General features: G+C 38.8%; 1 protein-coding gene across 2 annotated transcripts; it reads right to left on the bottom strand.

Annotated features, from left to right (window-relative positions):
* Positions 1-245: 245 nt before the first annotated feature.
* LOC115757957 (calmodulin) lies at positions 246-20221 on the bottom strand. 2 transcript variants are annotated; one of them, XM_030698432.1, is made up of 5 exons: positions 20146-20221; positions 19367-19557; positions 13348-13522; positions 6486-6728; positions 246-449 (listed from the first exon to the last, which is right to left on the bottom strand). In XM_030698432.1, the coding sequence occupies exons 2-5, from the start codon at positions 19367-19369 to the stop codon at positions 421-423; spliced, it is 450 nt and encodes a 149-aa protein (XP_030554292.1). In that variant the 5' UTR covers positions 19370-19557; positions 20146-20221; the 3' UTR covers positions 246-420. The 2 variants fall into 2 exon arrangements, with proteins under 2 accessions (XP_030554292.1, XP_030554293.1); XM_030698433.1 differs by lacking the exons at positions 19367-19557; positions 20146-20221 and adding an exon at positions 13612-13704.
* Between the last annotated feature and the right edge of the window lie 2089 nt (positions 20222-22310).

Below are 22310 nucleotides of genomic sequence, written 5' to 3'. Positions count from 1 at the left end.
TGACTTCTTTAAGTTTTGCTGTTTTGTTGTTGGTTTCTTTTTTCTTTTTCGCTTTTTGCATTAAAATTAAGTGTGTTCTGTTTTTTATATAATTTTTCATGTAATTTTTTCTGGGTTTTTTTCTCATTTTTTGCTTGTTTAAATTTTCTTGCTTTTTGCTTTTCTCTTTTCTTTTTTTTGTTTATGCTTCGTTTAAGTGTAAGTTCTTTTCATTTTTTTTATAAGTTTCTTAAATGTTGTTGTTTTTTATGTTTCTTCTTCTTGTTGTTGTTTTGTTTTTTGCTTAACTCTTTGTTGTTTTTTTAAGATCTTTTACTGGGGTCCATAGCAACAGCGCGGCGCGATGTTATTGCGCACAGCTACAGTCTTCGTCAACATCTTAAAAAAATAGAAAGGCTTAAAAAGAAATAATTTAACGCTTCACTTCGATGTCATCATAGTCACGAATTCTGAAATGATAGATAGCAGAAATATATAATTAATTGGTAATTTCAAAAACACAATCAAAACTTAAATTTAGATAAAAGTTTGCTTTCTTGAATAGCTTTGATCCAAATAAATGAAAGTTCAATTCAACGGAATCCTAGTTAGTAGCTTGTAAATTTACAAGCAGCATTTACAATGAACTTAAGCACTTTACCGTCTCTTAAAAAGACTACAACTAATCATTATAATGGTTCGACAAGCATTACAACAACATCAAGAATCCCAACCAGAACTGTAAATAGATTTGGCGTACGCCGAGACCCAAAAGATTTCTCAACTAATCAATAAGACAAATAGGCGAGTCACAAGATGCCACGGGGCCGCTGACTGGCGACGAAAAGCGGCTCAGAGCTCGTATATTCAAGAAAAATCGGGGGAACATTTATTAAGTGCCGCTGCCCGACGCGCCAGATTAAAAGACCATATAAATACAATGGGGGGAAAGAAAAAAAAATGAAAAATTAATTTGAAGAAAAGAAGGGTGGAATAAAGAGCTGAAACATGTTCCATTTCAAACGTTTCAAAAACCCCGCGTTTCCTATAGTGCTTCTGAATGGCAAGCTGAAACATGTTCCATTTTAAATGTTTCATGAAAGAGTTTTATATTTCTTAGCGTTCTTAAATGCCACGTTAAAACATGTTCCATTTCAAACGTTTCAGAAATATTTGATAAATAGGTAAAACAGGAATATTAAAATGTTCCACTTCCAAAATTCCAATAATAATATATACAATGAATGAAGTTACACATGTTTGTAAGCAACATAATAGCAATTTTGGAGGAAATAATGGAGGAAAACTGGGAACATAGTTAAAGTGAATAGACCCCGCGCGGCATGTACTCTATCCCCAATTACTTTGCTAAGTATGTGGACCATAAATAGCGACTGCAATCAGAGCAGGAAAACGAGACAAAGAGCAGTCGAGAGTCGAGATAAAGATGAAAAGTGTTCCCAATGGCAAAGCGCGGGCATTGTTCGATTTGAACAGATTTTCTTTTTGCCTGCTAAAAGCTGAAGAACATCGAGCGCGCAATCAGTGGAGATTTGTGTGTTTGGGTATATATTTAATTAAGGGGCGATTGTGCATAAAGCGAGAGAAAGCGAGAGACAGGTAGGGGGAGGGCACAAATTGGCAACGCTGTCACCGAACGTTGGCCGCTGAAACGCTTCCGCAGCTGGTTGCGGCATTCGTGTCCCCGATATATCAGGTGTTTGCATGCAGCTCCTAAATATAGACAAGTGACTGCCTCCACAAGCCCCTGCCCACCGCCGCAACCGCCCCTTGCATATGCAAGCCGCGTTGCTGTTGCTGTTCGTGTGATTGCATTTGGTCTATTGTTCTACTGGTCTTCTGCTGCTTCTGTCTCTTGTTGTGATCGCGCGCATTTTTAAAATATTTGCTGCATGTGAAAAACATTGGCCTGTTGGCCACATCAAATACGTAAGACGGACGCAATGAGGGGGACGCGACCCACAACACCTGATTGATAACCTGTGACTGACCCAAGACAATTAGATCTAACCAGAGCTAGCACGGGATCATAAATAGTACACTTAAATAAAATAGAAGTCCATCCAACTATTTCGCACGTTTCAAATGTTTTATAAAGTCAGCTTAGTTTTCATTTAAGTTTGTTCCTAATCCACACTGTTCCTTTCAGCTTTATTCTGCATTGTATTGTGTTCCAATTCTACATTTCTATTTATTTTCTGTGATTCTTATAATATATTCCTTCCGTCAAATCCATTTTATATAAAACTCATTCCAGTTCAGGTTCTCTTGTGCCCGTTTCCAGTTGTGTCTGTTTCAATTATTTTACCGTTCCAATCCAAAGATGTATAAAAATATATAGCACTATTTCCATTTGTTTCACATGCATTGTAATCCCTGTTCCAATTCCGATTGTTTTAGACAATTGATTTTCAAAGAAATTTCACATCTGATGCGTGGCGCCCCACAAACTGAATCCCTTATCTTACACTCCTCTATAGAATAAGCCATTTGACCGAGTGCCGCGCATTTTGCTCGTTAAGTAATAAACTTTGCAGCGTAAACTGTTTTAAAAATAAAACGTTATTATAGGCAGAAACGCAACGTTCGATATGCGAACTGAATGGCAAAAAGTTCAGGGGGCACGCCCTGACAACCTTTCCGTTATTATCTCTGCTGACACGGCACAAATATGCAAATGGTTAGTTTTTCTTAGCTTCTGTCCTCGAACCCAACCCAAAACGAGTTGGCGTAAGAAATTGATCATGTGTTTGGCTTCGGGGCTGGGCCTTGACATTTCCAAGTTCCTTTTTTGCTTTTGTTCAGAGCAAATTTTCTTAATGGGTTTGATTTCGAGAATTTAGCGTTGCGTTTGGGGTTTGGGCGATTAAAATAAAATTTCAACTCTATTTTATGGTGCAAAAAGAACATTTGGAGGTGTTTTTCGATTCGCCCCCGCGCGACCCGCACTTTTGGGGCTTTTGTGGCTCTGCTGTTTATCTTTCGTCGTTTTGTTTACATTCGCCAGCTCATACTCGGTTTTTTTCCTTTTCCATTATTTTAGGCGTTTTTTTTTTGCCATACATTATTTTGCCGCGCTTCTGTGCTAATGTTGAATTTGTTTTTCTTTGTATTTTGCTTAACATTTTATTTGATTTTCGCCTCTGTTTCTACAATTTTTTCTCTTTTTTTTTTGCGTTAATTCTTTTATTTGCCTTTTCGCCTATTTTCTGACAACATTTTTATATTTGGCATGGGGCCAAAGTAAGTCTCATACTTGTGCATATAGCCATAGAGTCGGGTCCGGCCCATTGTTTGCGCTATATAATTTTCAGATGCCGCACACCATCCCGCCGAAGAACCCCGAAAAGAGCCGCCCTTACCAACAAACAAGCCAAGACAACAATAAAGACTTTGGTTAATTGGCAACAAGCAAACGGCAACAACGAGCATTTATTTATGTTATGCTCATTTCGCTATATACTATATAATATATATAATTATATATATACTATAAATGTGTATCTAGGTGTGCGTCGGGGTGTTCTGGGTGTTCGGGTTGTCGGTCAATGTTCAAACAGCTCGCCAAATTGCCTGCTGCCAGTTATTGCTGTTCCCTCTCCCTCTCCCTCTCGCTCTCACTCTTGTTCTTGTTCTTATTCTTATTTCATTTTGTTGTTGTTGTTGTGTTCTTTTGTTTTTCAGATTATTGCACAATATTTATATTTGATTTTAATTGTTGTTGTTTCACTTCCCTGATGCTATTGCCGTTTAATATTTATGTTTTTTTCGCCTATGAAACATTTCACTTTGCGCGCGTAGGCTGCGGAAAAGCCCGTTGGGAATAAAACAGCTGACAAATGTGCAAATGCGACCATGTGATCTGAGTGCCGTAGCAGGCAGCTGTTGAGTGCGTAAATAGTAGCACAAGAGAGAACGTACAAATGGAGGTCAGACGTAGCAGGCAGCTTAGTTAATTGGCACAGAAGGGATCAAGTTAGAGAGCGTGAGAGAGAGTGAGAGAGAGAGAGAGAGAGTGAGAGAGAGAGAGAGAGAGAGAGAGAGAGAGAGAGAGGAGAGAGAGAGAGAGAGAGAGAGAGAGAGAGCAAAATAACGAGAGAGGGACGAGGACAGAGTCAGAGTGCAGTAATAGATGATGGTGCCAAGAGAGTGAGTAAAAGAGGGAGAAAGAGAGAGAGAGAGAGAGCAAAGGTAAGAGATACAGAGTGAGAAAGAGAGAGCGCGAGAGTAGGAAAGAGAGAGAGCGAAGGGAAGAGAAAAAGCCAGAGAAAGAGAGCGAGAGGAAATGATAGAAAGAAAAAGAGAGTACAGAATAATAAGCGAATAAATGCATATTTTCTCTATTATTTTGCCTACTCATAAATAATATAACTTCTGCAACTGGAAACCCATAAAAATAGTTTCTACTGAAATGAAAACTATTACAATTAATATAGTTTCTTTAATTTAACTCTTTCCCTTTCTATACTCTTTTGACAACAAAAATTGGAATCGCATATTTAAACCCGTCTAAATACAGATGTCACAAGCTCGCTTATTCTGAAGGTTTAATAACTGCTGCTAATAGAAGGTCGTATACAATTTTGATTTAAACAAAAGCACACTTAGTAACTCTTGACGTTGTGAATTGTGCCCACAAAGCATCTTTTGGCAATATAAATTAATAATTTTATATGACAAATAAAACCCGTTTAAAGATTAGATTTCAACGAAATAAATGCTGTAATTTATAACCAAGCTCAAGCACAAGAACCTTTTCATAATGAACCTTCGTCTTATCATGCGATTTCAAATTTAATAAGCTGATTAACAACTGATTTGGCAAATCAAATTATTAAAGCATTTTGCAACTGATTAATTTACTTCCCAAATAGATTGTCAGAGCCCTAATCACATCTATTTCGCTCGTACGAATACCATAATTTGTAGTATTTTCTCCGCCTTGACTTTCACAAAAAGATTTGTAGCGTTGCGCGATTTCAAAAAGGGTCTACACCTATTTTATACCGTTTCAGTTGGTTATTTTTATGTTTTGTTCATAAATTGCTTGTGATTAATCTATTTGATCCGCAAAGATTTTGCGCCAAACGATTTTTATTTGAACTTGAGGCACAATTTCGGTGTGCGTTCTGCTCAACTCGATACGTTCTAGACAAATATATATATGCAGGTATATATACACATATATATGCACATATATCTCTGTGTATTTGCCCGACATCTGATTGCTATTGCGGGGCAGGTGCGGACCCCGCGCAGCAAATCATTTCAGTTTTTGTTGCTTCCAAGTACAATTAAAGCAACGCGCCGGCGGGAGGGCAGGGCGGGTTTGGGTGGTAGGGGACGGGAGGGGGGCGTACGACACAGCATGAACGAAATCTTAACACCTTGATTCTATATTGCTTCTTGTTATTATTATTGTTGTTGTTTTTGTACTTTTGTATATAAGTAGTTTTTCTTCAGGGTTTGCTCTCTAGTTTGCTCAATTGAAAATTCAATTTTCAAGCAATTAAATTAAATTTCGAAGAACACACAAAAAGAAAAATTTTTGAGAATTGTAATGCCATGATGTACTCGTTGATACCCTAGAACGAAGCGTTCTAGCTTGTGCATGAACAATATTTATAATGAGGGGGAATAGGAATAGGGAATAGATATTTGAGTCCAGATTAATATAATCGAATATATTTTATTATTCTTTCTATATCTTTCTATAAAGATCTTAAGCACATCGCGATTTGTTGTCTTTATTTGAGTGCAGAAAAGTGGAATTGCAATTCTTTGAAAGCAAGACGTTCAAGTCTTCTTAGCGAGTGTTCACTGTAACTGAATGTATTTCTATGCATCAATTATTGGAATCCTCGTCTAAATAAAAAAAAAGCTTAATAACGCACTTTTCTCATGAAAATTAAGTTAACTATAGACTTCTATGGAACTCAAATATGTTCAGGCTTTCAAAATGCTCTTCCAACTGAATTAAAGGGTATTCAAAATGCGATAGACATATATATGTATAGAGATTTTTGCACGCAAAAAAAAAAAGAAGGCGACTAATGAATCAGTTTATATAAAATATCATGAGTAAAAAGTAACGCATGACAAAACAAGTGCCAATTGTGACTCAAACATAGTTCGAGTGTGTGTTGGGTGTGTGTGTGTTTGTGTGTTGGGTGTATGATTCAATCGGCAGCTATGCGAATGTTTTGGCATCGCACACACATAACCAAGCAATAAGTCAATTGTACACATGCAATTACCAAAGCCAACAACAACAACAACTGTTGTGCGAATATCCAATTAGTGGATGACATGACACGACACAACAACAACAACAGCAACAGCAGCAGCAGCAACAACACGACACGCGACAACAACACGTAAGCCAGATTAGTCCCAGTCGCTGTTGTTGTTGTTGACAGCATGTTGAGGGAGGGGGGCATTTGATATGGTGGGTGGTGGGTGGTGGGGTGGGAGCACATGCTTACCTTCGTAATTGACCTGACCATCACCATCGATATCAGCCTCACGGATCATCTCATCGACCTCCTCGTCTGTTAATTTCTCGCCCAGATTTGTCATTACGTGACGCAATTCGGCCGCTGAAATGAAGCCGTTGCCATCCTTGTCGAACACTCTGAAGGCTTCCCGAATCTCCTCTTCGCTATCGGTGTCCTTCATTTTGCGTGCCATCATGGTAAGGAATTCTGGGAAATCAATTGTACCGTTGCCTGGCAAAGTGGAGAAAAAGTTACACCAATTAGTTGCAAATTCTTGTTAACATTTCATTTTATTATTGTATGTGTATTCATTTTCCGTTTATTTAGAGACTTAAACAGAAATTAAATCAAATGCATTCAGTTTATATTTAATTATTGGTTTTGTTTCCTTGGAAAACGTGTAGGGCGACAATTTCAAACGGATTTCACTAGATTTTAGCTGGAAATTTATTTCGTTTCATTTTCCCAGTTTCAAAGTGTACCGTACATAACCTAACTTAATGCCAGTGTGTCCACTATTTTTAATGATCAATTAAATAGAAATTCATACTATTTGAAAAACTTATGGGTCTTAAGTTTGCAATCCCCATTTCTCTAAATTTCGATTGAAAACTTATTTTGTTTTATTTTCACTGTTCCAAACTGAACCGTATCTAACCTCACTTAAGGCCAGTGTGACCTGTTTTTTTTTATAAACCATGCTTAAGTGTAACCAAAGCCATTTGCATACTTGTGATCTATATAATTATTTTTTTTTTTTTTTGTTCAGTTTCATTCTCACTGTTTCAATAAGCTGAATTTATTTTTTGGCTCTGTTTAAGAGGTCCAAAAGCAATCATAAACATTTAAATGTCTATTCGATTTATTAGTTTTAAATTCGTTGTAGAGAAATATACGCCTACCAAAAGTTGATATATTTGCATTCCTATATTCAGGCGAAATCTGCATTGCCTGTTAAAACACGAGCTTTAACAATATATCTTTACAGTTTCTCACCTCGGTGCTAAGAACTTCTGAAATGCTCCCCATCACACGATTGTAACAAATGTTCAGGCCATGAAATTCCTTTAAGAGCGTTTTACCTATTTTCACACTTTCCCTGGGGCAATTTACGAGGCGAACATATTTCTTTATTATGAAGTTGGCAGCTGACTGTGGCACGCCCTCATTGTGTACCTGTCGGCTATATAAACTAGAGCTCTTAAATCCCTTTTGGCCCTCGCACACACACACACACACACACACATAAATCCCCTCACAGCCATAATCAAGTAGATTTTCATATTTGTCTAAGCCCGTGCCTTATCTGTCCCCCCGTCCAAGCCGCCCGCTGACCTAGGTCTGACTGAAAGGATTGGCTCAACTTTTCGCAACTTGTTTTCTCTTTTTTATTTTTCTTGGTGTGGCACACGTGGCGTATGCGCAACATTTGTGGCGTTGATAACTTTAGTGCTGGCCCTGGCCAGATAAGCCCGAGCTGCTAAGCCCCGTGTTTTGGGGGTGTAGACGGAGCAAGCTCTGGAGGTTAACTTGAGGTTTACGTCGGGGCACAAATGAAGTGGCCTCTGTCTCTGACTAAAATTCTTGTTAGACTAATTGAAAAAGTTTTACTTCACATTCTGTGTTTAAAGTTTGAGCATAGTTCGAGTTGTTGTTGTTGTTTTTTTTTTCACTTCCACTTCTGTTGTTCTTGTTTTTGTTGTTTGGGGAGGGTCGGCAGTTTTTATGGTTCTCCATTGGCCAAAAATGAAACTTTTCTTTTGCCTAACCAAAAAACTTTCCGTCGAACTCTGAGGCCTTAATTGTTATTGACTCTGGGGCAGGGCCTGGCACATGTCTATTGCAAAAGTTTTCTTTTGATTGCATTGTGTATTCTATAAAATGTATAATATAACCAACTAATGTCTGCTCTCTTAATGGTGCGTGGCTAATCTTTGAGAATAATGTTACGATTATGGTTTAGGCTCGGCCCCATTTCATGACTGTCTCAAGGGCTTGAAGGAGTTTGCCAAGTTCGGGCCCATTGATTATTTATTTAACTGGTGCTTGGAAAGTTTTCCCACAAGAGCCATTTTTCTTTATCAGTTTTGCTTTGTGCTGCTGTTCCTTAACGCTTAAGATATTGAGTGCATATTCTTTAATTTCCTCCTTGTGCTACAATCTTAAACATTAAACTAGTCGGTACTTATGGCTCACTATAAATATATTTCCCTTTTCCCTAGCACAACTCTTTCACGATTCTTACTTTTCAATTTTGCTTTGTCTTGCTGTTCCTTAACGTTTTTAATTTTGACTACATACTCTTTCGCATTCCTCTTTGTGATACAATCTTAAACATGTACATATTTCTCTTTCTTCCTAATAATCTCTGCATATTTCTATTTCTAAGTTGATAACCTTCAAAATTTCATACTTCTTTTTTGTCTGCTGTTCTTAAACGCTTCACATGCAAATTTATCTTTATCTAATTGTTGCATTCCTATACTTTTCTATGCAATATGAAAATGCCAACTCTTATTTATTCGTTGCCATTTATTTTGGTTTGAAGTCAACTTTTTGTTTTGAGTAGAGTGGAGTTGATTCATTGACAACTTATGATTTAGTATTATCATAGTTGCTTATGTCGAGTGTAACCCATTTTTTTCAGCACTCGCACATTACAAATCAATGTTACCCCATCGTTTAGCAAACATTCCTTAGACCATACGATTTGTAAAATTAATGTTTAGCTATCGTATTTAATAGCCGCACACGCACACGCACACGCAAACACAGACACAGACGCAGTCAATTATAGTTGCGCTTACTCAAGTTCAAATACAAATACAAATACAAATACAAATCAATTCACACGCGCGAGGCCCAGCCGAAAATAAGACTATTAACAACTACATTAAATCTAAGCAAACAGCAAAATAAATATTGAAATCTTTATCATAAAAAACGCTAGCAATGAAAATTGACTAACAAAAAATAATTATTATGATAATTGAATTGAGCATTGAAATAATAAGCAAAGAGAAAAATATATAATCTTAAGCACATATCTCGCCAAATAATGTTTGGGGTGTTTCGGGTTCGTTTATACACATTATTTTGACGCGAACTCTGTCGCTGAATTTGGCTAATGCAGACTCTTAGGATTTCCCCAATACGAAAAAAGAATTTGAAAATAATCATCAAAATAAATACAAATTTCTTGCCATTTTTGTGTGTGTTTTTGGCCAACTAGATATATGCTTGGGGAACTGTTAGACGCGCCTTAGACAAAAACGCTTTGACAAGGCTCATATGATGACGATATGTCTTGCCAATTTCTGTTGCCAATGTCTGGTGGTTTTTGGTTTTTGGTTTCCATTACCCATTACCCATTACTCAGACGAGTCATCTACACACTTCCATTTTCCATTTCCCTCTAGACGTTTTGCAACGTTGCGCAAATTTGTGCAGACAATTTAAAATTTTAATAAGATTTTTTTCTACTCTTTTTGCAACGCTAAATTTAGTTGGTTTGCTTGGGACAGACTCTTTATAAATAACACATTGGGATTCCTTGATTCCACTTTTCGCTTGGCTTTCAATTTATTTCATTTCCATATAGCTGGACAATTGTTGTGCCATTTGCAACTCCCAAGACGACGACACTTCGAGGAGGCGGTTGACGTGTGCATGGGGGGATTGGGGGGGTATGTGGCATATAGGGGTCCAGGGAGCGGGCAGGGGGGTGCGTCTCTCTAATGGCGTCGTTTGTATGCGGCTGCAGTTTTTGGACAACGTCGTCGTCAACCAACTTGGGCGATGCCAACAAAATTTTAAGTAATGAATGTTTAATGTTTCCGTCTGTTGTTCACAGACTACAAAATTTACCCCACACACACATTTCAAATATACTCGCGTGTGTATATATATACATTTTATATAATTTTATGCACGAAATGCCATTTGCCCACTCAGATCGTTAAATCGGCGAGATAATCGCCATACGCCCGGGGTTACTGTACCGACAAAATCCCCATGAATAGCCATGTGAATAGTGCAAAATGTGAATGAGTGCTAAACAAATAAATCCCTGTACAGTGCACAACAGAAATACTTGTTTCTAATATTTAACTCATGTAAAGTAATTAAAAGTGAACGCCGAGAAAACAAATTACTGCACTTGTAATTGTATTTACGACTGTCAGACAGTGTGACCAGCCAAAATGTGTACGCCAAAATTAGGCTTTTTTTAACATCAGTTTTGTTTCGTTTTCGTAGAGCATACGAAAATGTAGATCTTTTTTAAGAAACCCATTAAAAAGCATTAAAATTTTGGAATTTTTCACACACAGTTTTGTAGTAAAAAAACGGAATAAAAATAAGAACAATTTCTAGAATTCTAGAAACTATTTTACTTGCCATAAACATTTATATTTTATGCCTTGTTTAATATCTAGGCTAAAATGCTCGCTATTTTAGAAATGAGCTCAAGCTGAGTGTAATTAGGAAAGAATCCTAGCTGCCTGGATAATATGAGGATTATATTTTATCAGTGAAACAAGTACATATATTGACATACATCGAAACATCCTCTGCTCACAAATACATCCTTGTAATCGAGTATATACTCCCGTTTAAGCTGGCATATGTACATATGTCAAAATACATACACACGTATATATTCAACTCTATTTTCAACTCCATTTCGTAATAAAATCTCAACTCTTCCACACATACATGCATGCATACGTCATCTAACGCACACGCGCGCGTGCCCACATAAGCAAAAGCCTCTCTCAAGTGCCGTGAGCCAAGCTATTTTTAGCTGTGCTGATAATCATCAGTCAGTCAGTCATTCGCTAAGTCTGTCATTCAGTCGCCCAGTTGCTTCTATTTCGCCCACTCCCCTACTGCTTCGTGGCCTATCCACGTGCTTTATGTGCTTGTTGTCCTTTGCGCTATGCTTGACGCATGCGCTGCGCGGTGCCTTTTTGCAGACTTTGCCCTGGGTTTTTCATCACATGCGCATTTTGCACGTGCAAACGTACAAGAGGAATCAGCAAGAACAAGAACAAGAACAACAACAGTAACTGTAACTCTAAGTAACAACAAAAGCGGCAGCGGCAGCAGAAGCAGCAGCAACACAGCCTCTGCAGGCAGAGTGGAAGAGCAAGAGGGTGATAGTGCTCTGCTGCAGACGTCGCGTGAATAAGTGAGAGAGTGACTGCTGACGGCTGCTGCCTCTGCTGCGCTGCTGCTGCTCCAGCTGCTGCTGCTGCGACTGCTGTTGTTATTGCTGTTCCTTTAGCTGCTGCTGATGCTGCTTCAGCTGTTGTTGTTGTTGCTGCTGCTGCTGCTGTCGTATGTGGGTGACTTTGGTTCGGTTGCTGGAATTTTGTCTCCTTGCACTTTTTACTTGTTACACTTTGCACTTGTCGCTCGTTTGTCGCGTTTTGCTTGTGTGCGTGCTGCTGCCGCTTATTGGGTGGGGCCTGCGTTTTATTTTTAAGCTAATTGTCGGGCTTTGGGCATTATGCAAAAAGCAACAGTACACAAGGAAGCGCGCGCACGCACGCACACACCCACACGCAGGCATAAAAAGTGATTTATTATTTGTGAAAATTTATATAGCCCGAAAGCAAGAAGAAAATAAATATAAAAGAGATATTCTCGACACATTTCACAATTGCTAAAAATACATATAAAAAGCCACACGAGCGCTTTCGCTCGCTCTCTCTCTCTCTCAATCTATCTCTCCCGCTCCCTCTCGCTCTTTCTCACGCTCTGGCCAAAAGTGTGCAGTGTTGAGCAGTTTTTGGTGCAAAAGGTGAAAAACCTCAACGGGCGACACATTTTCCTTTGGCCGAAATGGCGCGCGGCGCCTATCGCTCAATTTCTTTTCGTGCGCTGTTAAAAATAATTTATATACTTGTTTTTTTTTTTTCAAATTATGCTTTTCTCTTTTTTTGTTTTTTTGTGTTCAAATTCTTAGCGTTCCTCTAGAAGACACGCTCCCAGTTTGGGAACTCAACCACCTTTTGTCAAAAATCCTGTGTGCATTTTTGACAGCAGCCAGCCCCCAATTACAAGAACAACAACAACAAGAACAAAAAGAACATTAGCCAGCAAAGCAATAGCCAAATATTTTTGGCCGAATCTATTTTTAATGGCTATGACGTGTTTTTGTTGCATATTTTTAGACGGTCGCAAAAGAAGACGCGAGAAAACACGAAGAATTCGTTGTTTTCTCGTCCTTCCCTCCCTCCCTCCGTCCGCCCGACCGTCTATCCGTCCGTCTGTCTGATCTATTCAATAGTCTGATGATCTCCGCCAGCGGGATTTTACACACAGCGCGGCGGCGGCTGAATTTAAGAATAGATCTTTGCGGTTATCGAAGAGTTTATTATTAGCTTGAAAAAGGGTTCAAAGCAATTAGCACAATAGCGAATATTGTCAAAACGAACCGATCTCAAGTAAAACTAGTTCACGGATTCGATAATCAGATTCCAACTGAATAATGTTCTCTTTCAGTTTGTCACTAAAACGTTTACGAAAGCGACACAAAGAGGAATGGTAATGCCCTGTATATATTGCGAATCATGTATTATCTCATAATAAAACTATAAATTAGACCTACAGAATTACAGATAGTTATATTCCCATAGGTTTATACTTACAAAGATTATCTATAAATATCTATATCCCTACATAGTTACAGATTGTTAAATTCCCATATACCAGCTTTAGAGGTAAAACGTTTACGAATGCGACACAAGGAGGAATCGAAAAGAACGTGGCCTCTCGAAATAATCGCAACATAAAGTAACTGCTAGTCGATATTACACATAGATTATAATTATTTTGAACTCACCATCGGCATCGACCTCGTTTATCATGTCCTGCAGCTCAGCCTCTGTGGGGTTCTGTCCCAGGGAGCGCATGACTGTGCCCAATTCCTTTGTTGTGATGGTGCCATCGCCGTCTTTGTCGAATAGCGAGAACGCCTCTTTGAACTCAGCGATTTGTTCCTCTGTCAGCTGATCGGCCTGTAGAAACGAGACGGCGAGAAAGACAAGAAATTTAATCAAGAGAAAAGACATCGTTTTGTTGCTCAATTTCTTATTTTTTCAAATACCATAATTCAGCTTTCGATTGAACCAACTTGTTTCTATGTATAATATTTGATAATTAATTTGCTGTCAAGTTTATGAAGTGCTAATGAATGATGAAACTGCCGACGACTACTTGATGTTATTTAAATGCCAACAAACTGGCAAGTATTGCCCGGCCTTGCGCGGCAATCACATTCAGACAGCTCTTTCAAATATGGCCAGGAATTTATAAAAAGCCAAGAAAATACGTCAGAAAGTTTAGATCATCATCATGATTGACACAAACTGGAATGCAAATAAGGACAATTGTACCTTGCAAAAACAATTTGCAATTACAATACAATGTGCGTTCCAAGTCAAAGAGCCTCAACAACCATAAAAAGACGCGAGAACAATCAATGTCGAACCATTCGTTTAAGGAGGGCAGGGGCAGGGGTCGGGGTAGGGGGATACGTCTTAGAAAAGCAGCATTTGAATAATTTCGCATATTGTTTGCACTCAACAAAGCCCAGACCCCTGCATACATACATATACATATGAATGTGTCTATAGATACAGTTGTTCTCATATCTCAGCGATGGTATCTAAAAAAAAACAAAAAAGGTGTTGGGTTCCGCTGACGTCAGTTGTTGTTGTTGTTGTTGCTGTTGTTGACGTGTTTCTTTTTAGGGGCATACAAAAACGTAACTAAAGCTGCATGAGAATGCCCAAGGTTTGGGGCAGAGCCTTCTCTAGAGGCTTCTCGGGCCTATAAACAATTAAACCTGTTGACAGCTGCGCCCAACAGCCCAGCGAAGCGTCAATTTCCTAGCGTTTCGAGTCTAATTTGTTTTGACGGACTTGTCTTATGCATCAATTTGAATATACAATATGCTATATACACACATGAACTATATGGGCGGCGCCCCTATAAAAATAAATAAAATAAAATAATATAGAATAACAAGAAAGCAACGACTCGCATTTGAAATATGATTAAACACAAAATGATTATTTTTATAGCCTACGTCAGACACAAATTGTTTCAAAATGATTCGATGCCTTCTATTTATGGTATCGATTGATTTGGCAAGCTAAGCTCGTAATACTCATAAGTCCCGCTCGTTTCTGGGTAAACATTTGATCGATTGTCGAAAGCGATTGCGATTGCCTGGAAATTTATTATTTCTGGGCTATTAAAACGTGATATGAGTACTGTAAAGATTAAAGACAAAATGCTTTTAAGTTAAACTTAGGCAAACATGATTCAGTCGAAGATCGTATAAAGAAACTTTCTAGCAATTGTATAGATTTAGGCGGGATAACTTCAAAATGATTTCATTCCCTTTCATTTCTATGATTAAACTGTTTGCGATGACGAAACCTTTTGCGAAGAAATATTTATTGCTAGACTCGCATAGAAAACGAGCTTATTTGTGATCTCATTTAGCTTCTAATAAAGCATATTCAAATTTCAAGATTTTGTTTCTAGCTGCAAACATTTCCCAGACCCATTTCAAAGCAATTTAATTTCGATTATAACATTTCATAGATTTCGAACTTTATCGACTGTTTTAACAGCTAGAGCTTTTCGGGCTGCTCGCCAGGAATCTGAAGTGCAAAGCGCCTTAGATAGGGCGACTCTATCAATAAACCCAACTATTTGCTATCTAATCAATGGAGGGGGGCAAGCAGGGGCAGGCCATATCACTTCAAGGCGTTTAAATGTTACATAAGAGACTTGTTAAAATGTTTGATCGCAACACACACACACACACACATATGTGTGTGTGTGTATATATGTATATATATATATACTGTATATGGTCAACTTCCGTCGAGCTTGGGCAAAACCAACGCCTGAAACTATATCTAATCGTCGTGATCGCCGGCAACTGTAGAGCGCCAGGTGTATGAGGTGTATTTGTACATATTTACGGTCGTCTTTGGCCAATTTGAACTAATAGAAATGAAAATTCTTCAGATATTGTTATCGACCTATAAATTGAATAATAATTGAGAAATTATCGATCTATTTCGCACTGACAATTAGGAATTTTTGTAAAAAAAAAAAAAAAAAAAAGCCCTAAGTACATTTGAAATAAAACATAAGCTCAGAGAGAACTAAAAACTGGCCTATTCAAAATGTCTAACACATAAATTTTTCATCAATTTTAAGGCATTTCTAAGACTTTGCGCACAGAGCAAATTTTGACTTTGAAAGCAAGGCATTTGAACCACTGTAACTACCGTATATATGGGTTGGCATCAATAGAAATTTGGCTTATCGCTGGGCTAGATAAAAGGCTTATTTTCCTTTTGCCCAGTTGTAAGTAGGTTATGTCATAAATACGAGTCAAAGCGCGCGCAGCAAAAGCCAGATTAAAGCTCAGTACGTTGGCGCGCTTTTAATATGGCAACGCCGCCCCCGCGCACAGCGTAGCCAGATCGCTGGCGCTGCCGCCTAATTGTCAAGCCTTAAATGCGCGGCTGACACGCCCACCTTAACGCCATATTGGCAATGCTGCACACCTGGCTGCAATGTTTTTTCAGTATGCGTGTGTTTGTATTGGGCTTTCAGGCATGGCACATGTGATATGAAATGAAGCATAAACATTACTTTTAATAGCTTTCACGTGCTATCTCTCTCGCTCTCGTTCTCTCTCTCTCCCTCTCTTTCGTTTAACTGGTTAATTCGCCTGTTTGCATTTGGCTAAAAGCTGCCAACTTGTTTGCCACAAAAAAAATAAACCGGCAAATTGCGGTTTATTAATGAACTTTGCAAGTAATTTTTTTGCCGTTCTAAAGCCGAATGGACAGGCCGAAAAGAGAGTTGCCGGTTAACCGCTGCCAACCGGTTAACATTGGCATTAAGCAATACATAAACGCACATGCACACTCATGCATATACATACATACATACATGCTTATGTACATATGTATGTACATATGTACATGTTTCTAGCTTTTATTTGGACAAAAGGAATTGCTGTGCTAAATGTGCTGTCAAATGTCTTTTGTTAGCGCTTTTGATGAACTCAGAGCTAAATGAGTCACAAAAAAAAGAAAAAAGCATTGCTGAGCCCAAGTTATGGCAAAGAAGAAAAGCATAATAAGAAATAATTTGCTGAGCGGAAATGAGAAGACAATACGAGCTGTATACTTGATGAGATAATGCCGCGCAGCGCGGTGCAGTCAACAAACTTTGAAGATCAAGTTGTGTTTATCTAAGCTCTCGCCCGCGCGACGGCATGAATCACGTTTAATGCAAACCTAAATATTGAGCACGTAAACGATTTGTTTTAATTAAAAAAACTGTTTGCATTTTGCTTGAGCTGTAAAATATTAATGAAAAAAAAAAAGAAGAACCCTAATTAAATTAAGTGACGCGTGCTGCAAGCAAGAGAAGGTTCGCCGGCGACGTTGACTTTGTGTATTTTCTTATCAGAACGCAAACGCAGCAAGCGCTAAAGCCAAATAAAAATAAATAAAAAAAAAGACGTCGAAAAGGCAGCAGTAAAATGAGTTGAAGAAGAAAAAAATTGGATTATGTGCGGTTAATGTGGCGACGTCGCCACGTTTGGCGTCTGGGGCGAAGAAAAAAGAAAATATGTACGTTTTTTTTCTTTTCTTCATTATGCTGCACGCTGCACACGTTTGCCCGTTACAATGAAATTCTTGTGCGAATGGCAAAGTAGAACAAGCAGCAGTAGAGCAGCAGCAGCAACAACAACATGGTCAAGCAGCAGCGGCAGCAGAGACAGAAGCCAAAGCAGAAAGCGAAACAGCAAAATAACCGCAATGCGGCAAATGAAACGGTTATGGAAGAAAACAACAAAACGTAGGCGCCGCAACCGACCAACTGAGAGAGAGAAAGAGAGTGTGAACGAGCGAGCGCAACTGCGAAAACGCCAAAGAAAGCGCATGCAGATAAAAGTGCGCGAGCAGAGAGCAAAAGCGACGCAGTGCGAAAAGCGATTGATAACAAATGTGCAGAGCGAGCGAAACGAAACGCAACCAGGCAAAACTGTGTGAAACGGTTATGTGGCTGAGTGTGAGAGGGCGAGAAAGAGAGCCAACTGCTGCGCGCATACGAAACGGTTAAATTGAGCAAATAAACGAAACGCGACAAAGCGACGGCGGCCAAGAATTCCAAAAGCTAAAGAATTTTTGCCGTTTCTTTTCTTATTTTATTTTTTGCTTATATTTTTCTTTCAAGCGTATCTAACCTCAATTTTCGTGGTAAATAAAGCGAAACGAAACACAACGAGAAAGAGCAAATTGCAAGGAAATATAAAAATGCCGGTGGCGCTGCTGGAAGCAACGTTATTCTTGTTCTTGCTACTGCTGCTGCTACCGCTGCTGTTGCTGCTGCTGTTATGTTGATCATCAATTTTGTCTCGCACACACAATCATTTGCCCCATATGTACATATTTATGAGTAGGTGCAAATTGTGCTGATAAAGTAGCGATTGGCAACACTTTTTTTTTTCTTCTATTTTCGATTTTATAACCAGTTCGTCTTTGCTGCAATAAACTAACTTCTGCAGTGCACACACATACATACACACACACACACGCATGCTTGTGTGTGTGTGTAACACAGCTGCCAGCGGAGCCAACGCGTCGCCTTTGCGTGGCGCAAGGGATGGGCCGGGACGCGTCTCTGATAACGAGTTTTGCTGATTTGCTTTAGTTTTCTGCCTGCCATACGTCAATTATATGGGGCGGGGCGGGGTCGTCTACGCGGGGCTTGTTTTTCAGGTAAAACCCTTCACAACACTCGCCCCATCGAACTATTGCTAGGGTCGTCAACAACTTTTGAAACTGTGAACTTGAAAATATTGTTGACGCAAAAATGTTTTTGTATATATATTTTGCATTATTTAAATAGATACATATCCCATTATTTTAGAAACACATTTTATATTAAGGCAGAGCGTGAACTAATAAAAAGAAGATTGATTTAGCCATAATTTCTAATTGGAATTTATGGCCCAATAAACGGACATATTACTGGGCGATTTTACACAGAAAGAAAACCAAATAGGATTCATGATCGAATATAATATAAGAAAATTATAGCAACAATTTCAATTTAAATATAAGCTGAATTCTCTCCATTATTTATTGAAAAAATGAAATTAACGAAGTAAAAAAACAATTAAACATTTATATCAAAGACAATTTTAAGGCAGAGAAAATAAACAATATTTAGCTGAGATTTCAAGCGAAATCTTATGAAAAAACTGTTATAGATAGGAATTTTGATTTTGAACTTTAACCTCCTTTGTCATCTAAAATTCGTATTCCTAAGTGTCTTCTGTTGTGTGCTCTAAAAACAACCATGACAAATGCATGAAAATGCTATCTACTTTTACATGATAAAGAAGGTAATTATTTGTTCTGACGCCTCTCAAAGGTGACTCATTAAAAACTAACCCTCGCCTGTTAAGAAAAACCGTTTTTTGAGCAGGCAGAAATCACGTTTCGGGTTTCAAAAGTGGCTTTTGGGCAAGGGGGTGAATTTCGGCACAGCTGCTGCTGAAGGGCTAAGGCCAAACGTAATCCAATTGGACAAACAAGCAATTGGCGCCTGCACACGCAATACACAAACACACTTACGCACACACACGTACAAGGGAGAACACATGTCCAATTTTAACCTTTGTGTCTGAGATTTCGCCAAATTGTTGAAATTTCAATGGAAATTCTTGTGTAAACAATGAGCCAGATTGGCAAGAGGGGGGGGGGGGGGGATGGAGAGGTGGGTGCTGTTGCAGAATTTAATGAACTTACCATTTTTGTTGTTGGGTTTTTGTTGTGTTTGGAAAGAAATGTAGCTAAAGGTTAATCCGCTGCGGCTGCTGCTGGCGGCGACTTTTGCTGTGGTATGTGTGAGTGGAATTTACGTGGACGACGACGGCGACGCGCGTTCAACGTATAACTTGTAAATGATTTGCGCTTAAAGCAAATTTTTTAATAACACACTGTAAAAGATCGAGAAGAAGAAGATGAAGAGAAAATGCACGTTTGAAAACTTCTGTGTGAATAAACGGGAGCAGCAACAACAGCGAACAAAAACAAAAAGCAAGCAGCGTCGTTGCCGGCGGCGAACACAAATGAAATGAAGGAAACCAGAAAATGATGCGAGGCAAAAAGCGACAGAAATGTTAACATCGCCGTCAACGCCAACGTCGCCGCTGGCAGCGACGCTGCTTTTCTTTCGCCGTGGCAATTTCTTGTTGCTATTTGTTGCTCTGCCGAATTTATGTATAATTTTTATTTTTATTTTTATTTTTTTTGGGTCTTGCGCTTTTCTTCTTTATTTTTTCTTTGGTTTTTGTTCAGATATTTCTATTGTGCGATACAATTGATGAAACACACGCGCGCACACTCGTCAATACATATGCAAATTGCTCGATTTCGGTTTATACAAATATTAAAACTTTTTTAAATTTCTTTTGTTAATTTTGTGTGGGGTTTTTTTTTTTGTGGTAATCACGCTGCCTGACTAGAAGTCCTCTTCAATTTTTGTGGCTTGTGTATTAAATATTTTGCTATTGTGGGTAACTCACGATCCTAATCAGAACTTGCGTCCGTAACGGTTGACAACTCAATTGTAACTGTACCGTTTAAAAACCGTTAGCGTACTACAATAAATTTGCGCTGTTGGGCTGCTGTTTGGCTGCAAAGCAAATGTTAAATGGCCGCTGTTAGGTGCTCAAATGAGCTGCACTCGTGTTTGGCACTGCTCAAGTGAGCTGCTAGCCAAGCTGTTATGCTCAACGGTGCTGTTATACAACATAACTGCTGTTAATTAACGCTCGCTGCTGCAAGCAAGCACTTGAGCGAAACGGTTGTAGAGCGAATCGGTTAGCTGCGCTCTCCATTGCGTTTTCTCGTTTTTGTCGTATTCGCTGCTTTGCGTTAACGCTATAAAGAAGAGGCAAAGTGTAAAGAAATGTGGAGGACGAATTTGCAACAGTCGCGCCGGCGCCTTTGGGTGACAGATTATGTGACAGCTAATTGCATTTGTTAATAATATTTATGAGATTACAAGGATCAAATATCGGGCTTGACCTTTGGCAATTATGCGGGCTTGTCCTTGCGGCCAATACGCTGATCCTACGTAGATCGTAGCCTCATTTAGATTAACATAAAACACACACATGCTTAGGCACACACATACTCACGCATGCATTTTATGATATTGCCCATTCAATTTTTGGTCCCTTCTGTTGGTCAGTTTCCACATCATTCTCTTTGGCCGCGCTCTTTTTGCTTTTGCCGTTTTTTTTTTTATTTGCCGCAGCGAATTGTCGCAATGTGTTTTTCTTTCCTTTGGCGCAATGTCGTCCAATTCAACGCATGCCAACAAGTTAAGTATGTTAACCTCTGTAAATTAGACAAGGGGCAGCGGGAGGGTACGATGAAGTAACAATGCAGCAACATTGGCCCAACTGCGACTGCGACTGCGACGCTGACGTCGTCACTGGCGATGGCGATGGCGACGTCGACGGCGACGGCGACGACAGCAATGCGCCATTTTTCGCCACGAAATTCGGCTTGGGACGTCTTTCGCTCTACGTCCGTCACTCAGTGTATGTGTGTGTGTGTGTGTTTGGATGTATGTATGTATGTGTGTGTTGGGTAAACATTTTGCAAGCCAGCGAAGCCCCACAGAAGCCACAGCTAGAGACCTGGCCCAAACCCCAAAAACCATTTTCTCCTTCCATCTGCGACTTGTCAAAGCTTTCGTCGCAATGCGTTCAAAATTGCTGAAAATTCATTTGTTTGCCTCTTCGTTTACACAGGTTTTTTTTCTTCCCTTTTTGTTATTTTTTTTTTTTTTTGAGGTTATGCTGTTTAATCTTTTATAATTTCATAACCTCGTAGAACTCGGCGAACCCAGGCCCAGCAAATTGAGTATACGTATGAGTTTTTATACTTATATGCAGTTTAAAAGATTTAAATGGATTTAAAAGACAAAGGAATTCGGTTTATGGGCCTTAATCTATGTATGTGAATGAACTCAGTCTCTAGAAGGCAGATAAAAATGCATATTTTATTTTAATTTATATATATATATATATATATATATATATATATAATCCCATTCAAATCAGATCACATACATACATCAAATTCCGTATGCAGAAAGAGATTGTTCTAGAGATTGTTAGATACGATTCGTAGATATATAGATATATATTCTACAATATTATATCTTTTATCTGAACTTAACTTCTGTGAAGTTTGAAAGGTTTTAAAGCTAGAGCCCAACTTCTTCTTCTAAGGCATTTTATTGCTCCTTTTTATACCCTGAACCCATTAAAAATGGGTATAAGGGTATATTGTATTTGTGCAAAATCCAAATGTATGTAACAGGCAGAAGGAAGCATCTCCGACCCCATAAAGTATATATATTCTTGATCAGCATAAATAGCCGAGTCGATCTAGCCATGTCCGTCCGTCCGTCCGTCCGTCCGTCCGTATGTATGAACGCAAGGATCTCAGAACCTGTAAGAGCTAGAGACTTGAAATTTTAGATGTAGATGCTCCTCTTTCCCGCGCAGATCGAGTTTGTTGCCGATAATCGATAACTTGCTCCGTTTCCAAGCAATCGATAAAAATCTATATCGATATCCTGTTTTTAGGGCAATTTTGGTAAATAATAAGAGCTAGAGCTAAAATAGAATATATATATGCATTTGATGTTGGAAGAAGAGGGTTCAGGGTA

Source organism: Drosophila novamexicana, unplaced genomic scaffold, assembly GCF_003285875.2.
Source record: "Drosophila novamexicana strain 15010-1031.04,08,12 unplaced genomic scaffold, DnovRS2.1 tig00000121-arrow-pilon, whole genome shotgun sequence".
NCBI classification, from domain to species: domain Eukaryota; kingdom Metazoa; phylum Arthropoda; class Insecta; order Diptera; family Drosophilidae; genus Drosophila; species Drosophila novamexicana.
The sequence above is the reverse complement of the archived record's forward strand: the minus strand, read 5'-3'. Positions and strand labels throughout refer to the sequence as shown.

Bases quoted from the DNA above. Each gene is read 5' to 3' on its own strand.
- LOC115757957 (XM_030698432.1), bottom strand. The intron at 6,729-13,347 runs GTGAGTTCAAAA...CCACTTTGCCAG, and splicing joins AAACGAGGTCGATGCCGATG to GCAACGGTACAATTGATTTC. The intron at 450-6,485 runs GTAAGCATGTGC...CTATCATTTCAG, and splicing joins TGGTCAGGTCAATTACGAAG to AATTCGTGACTATGATGACA.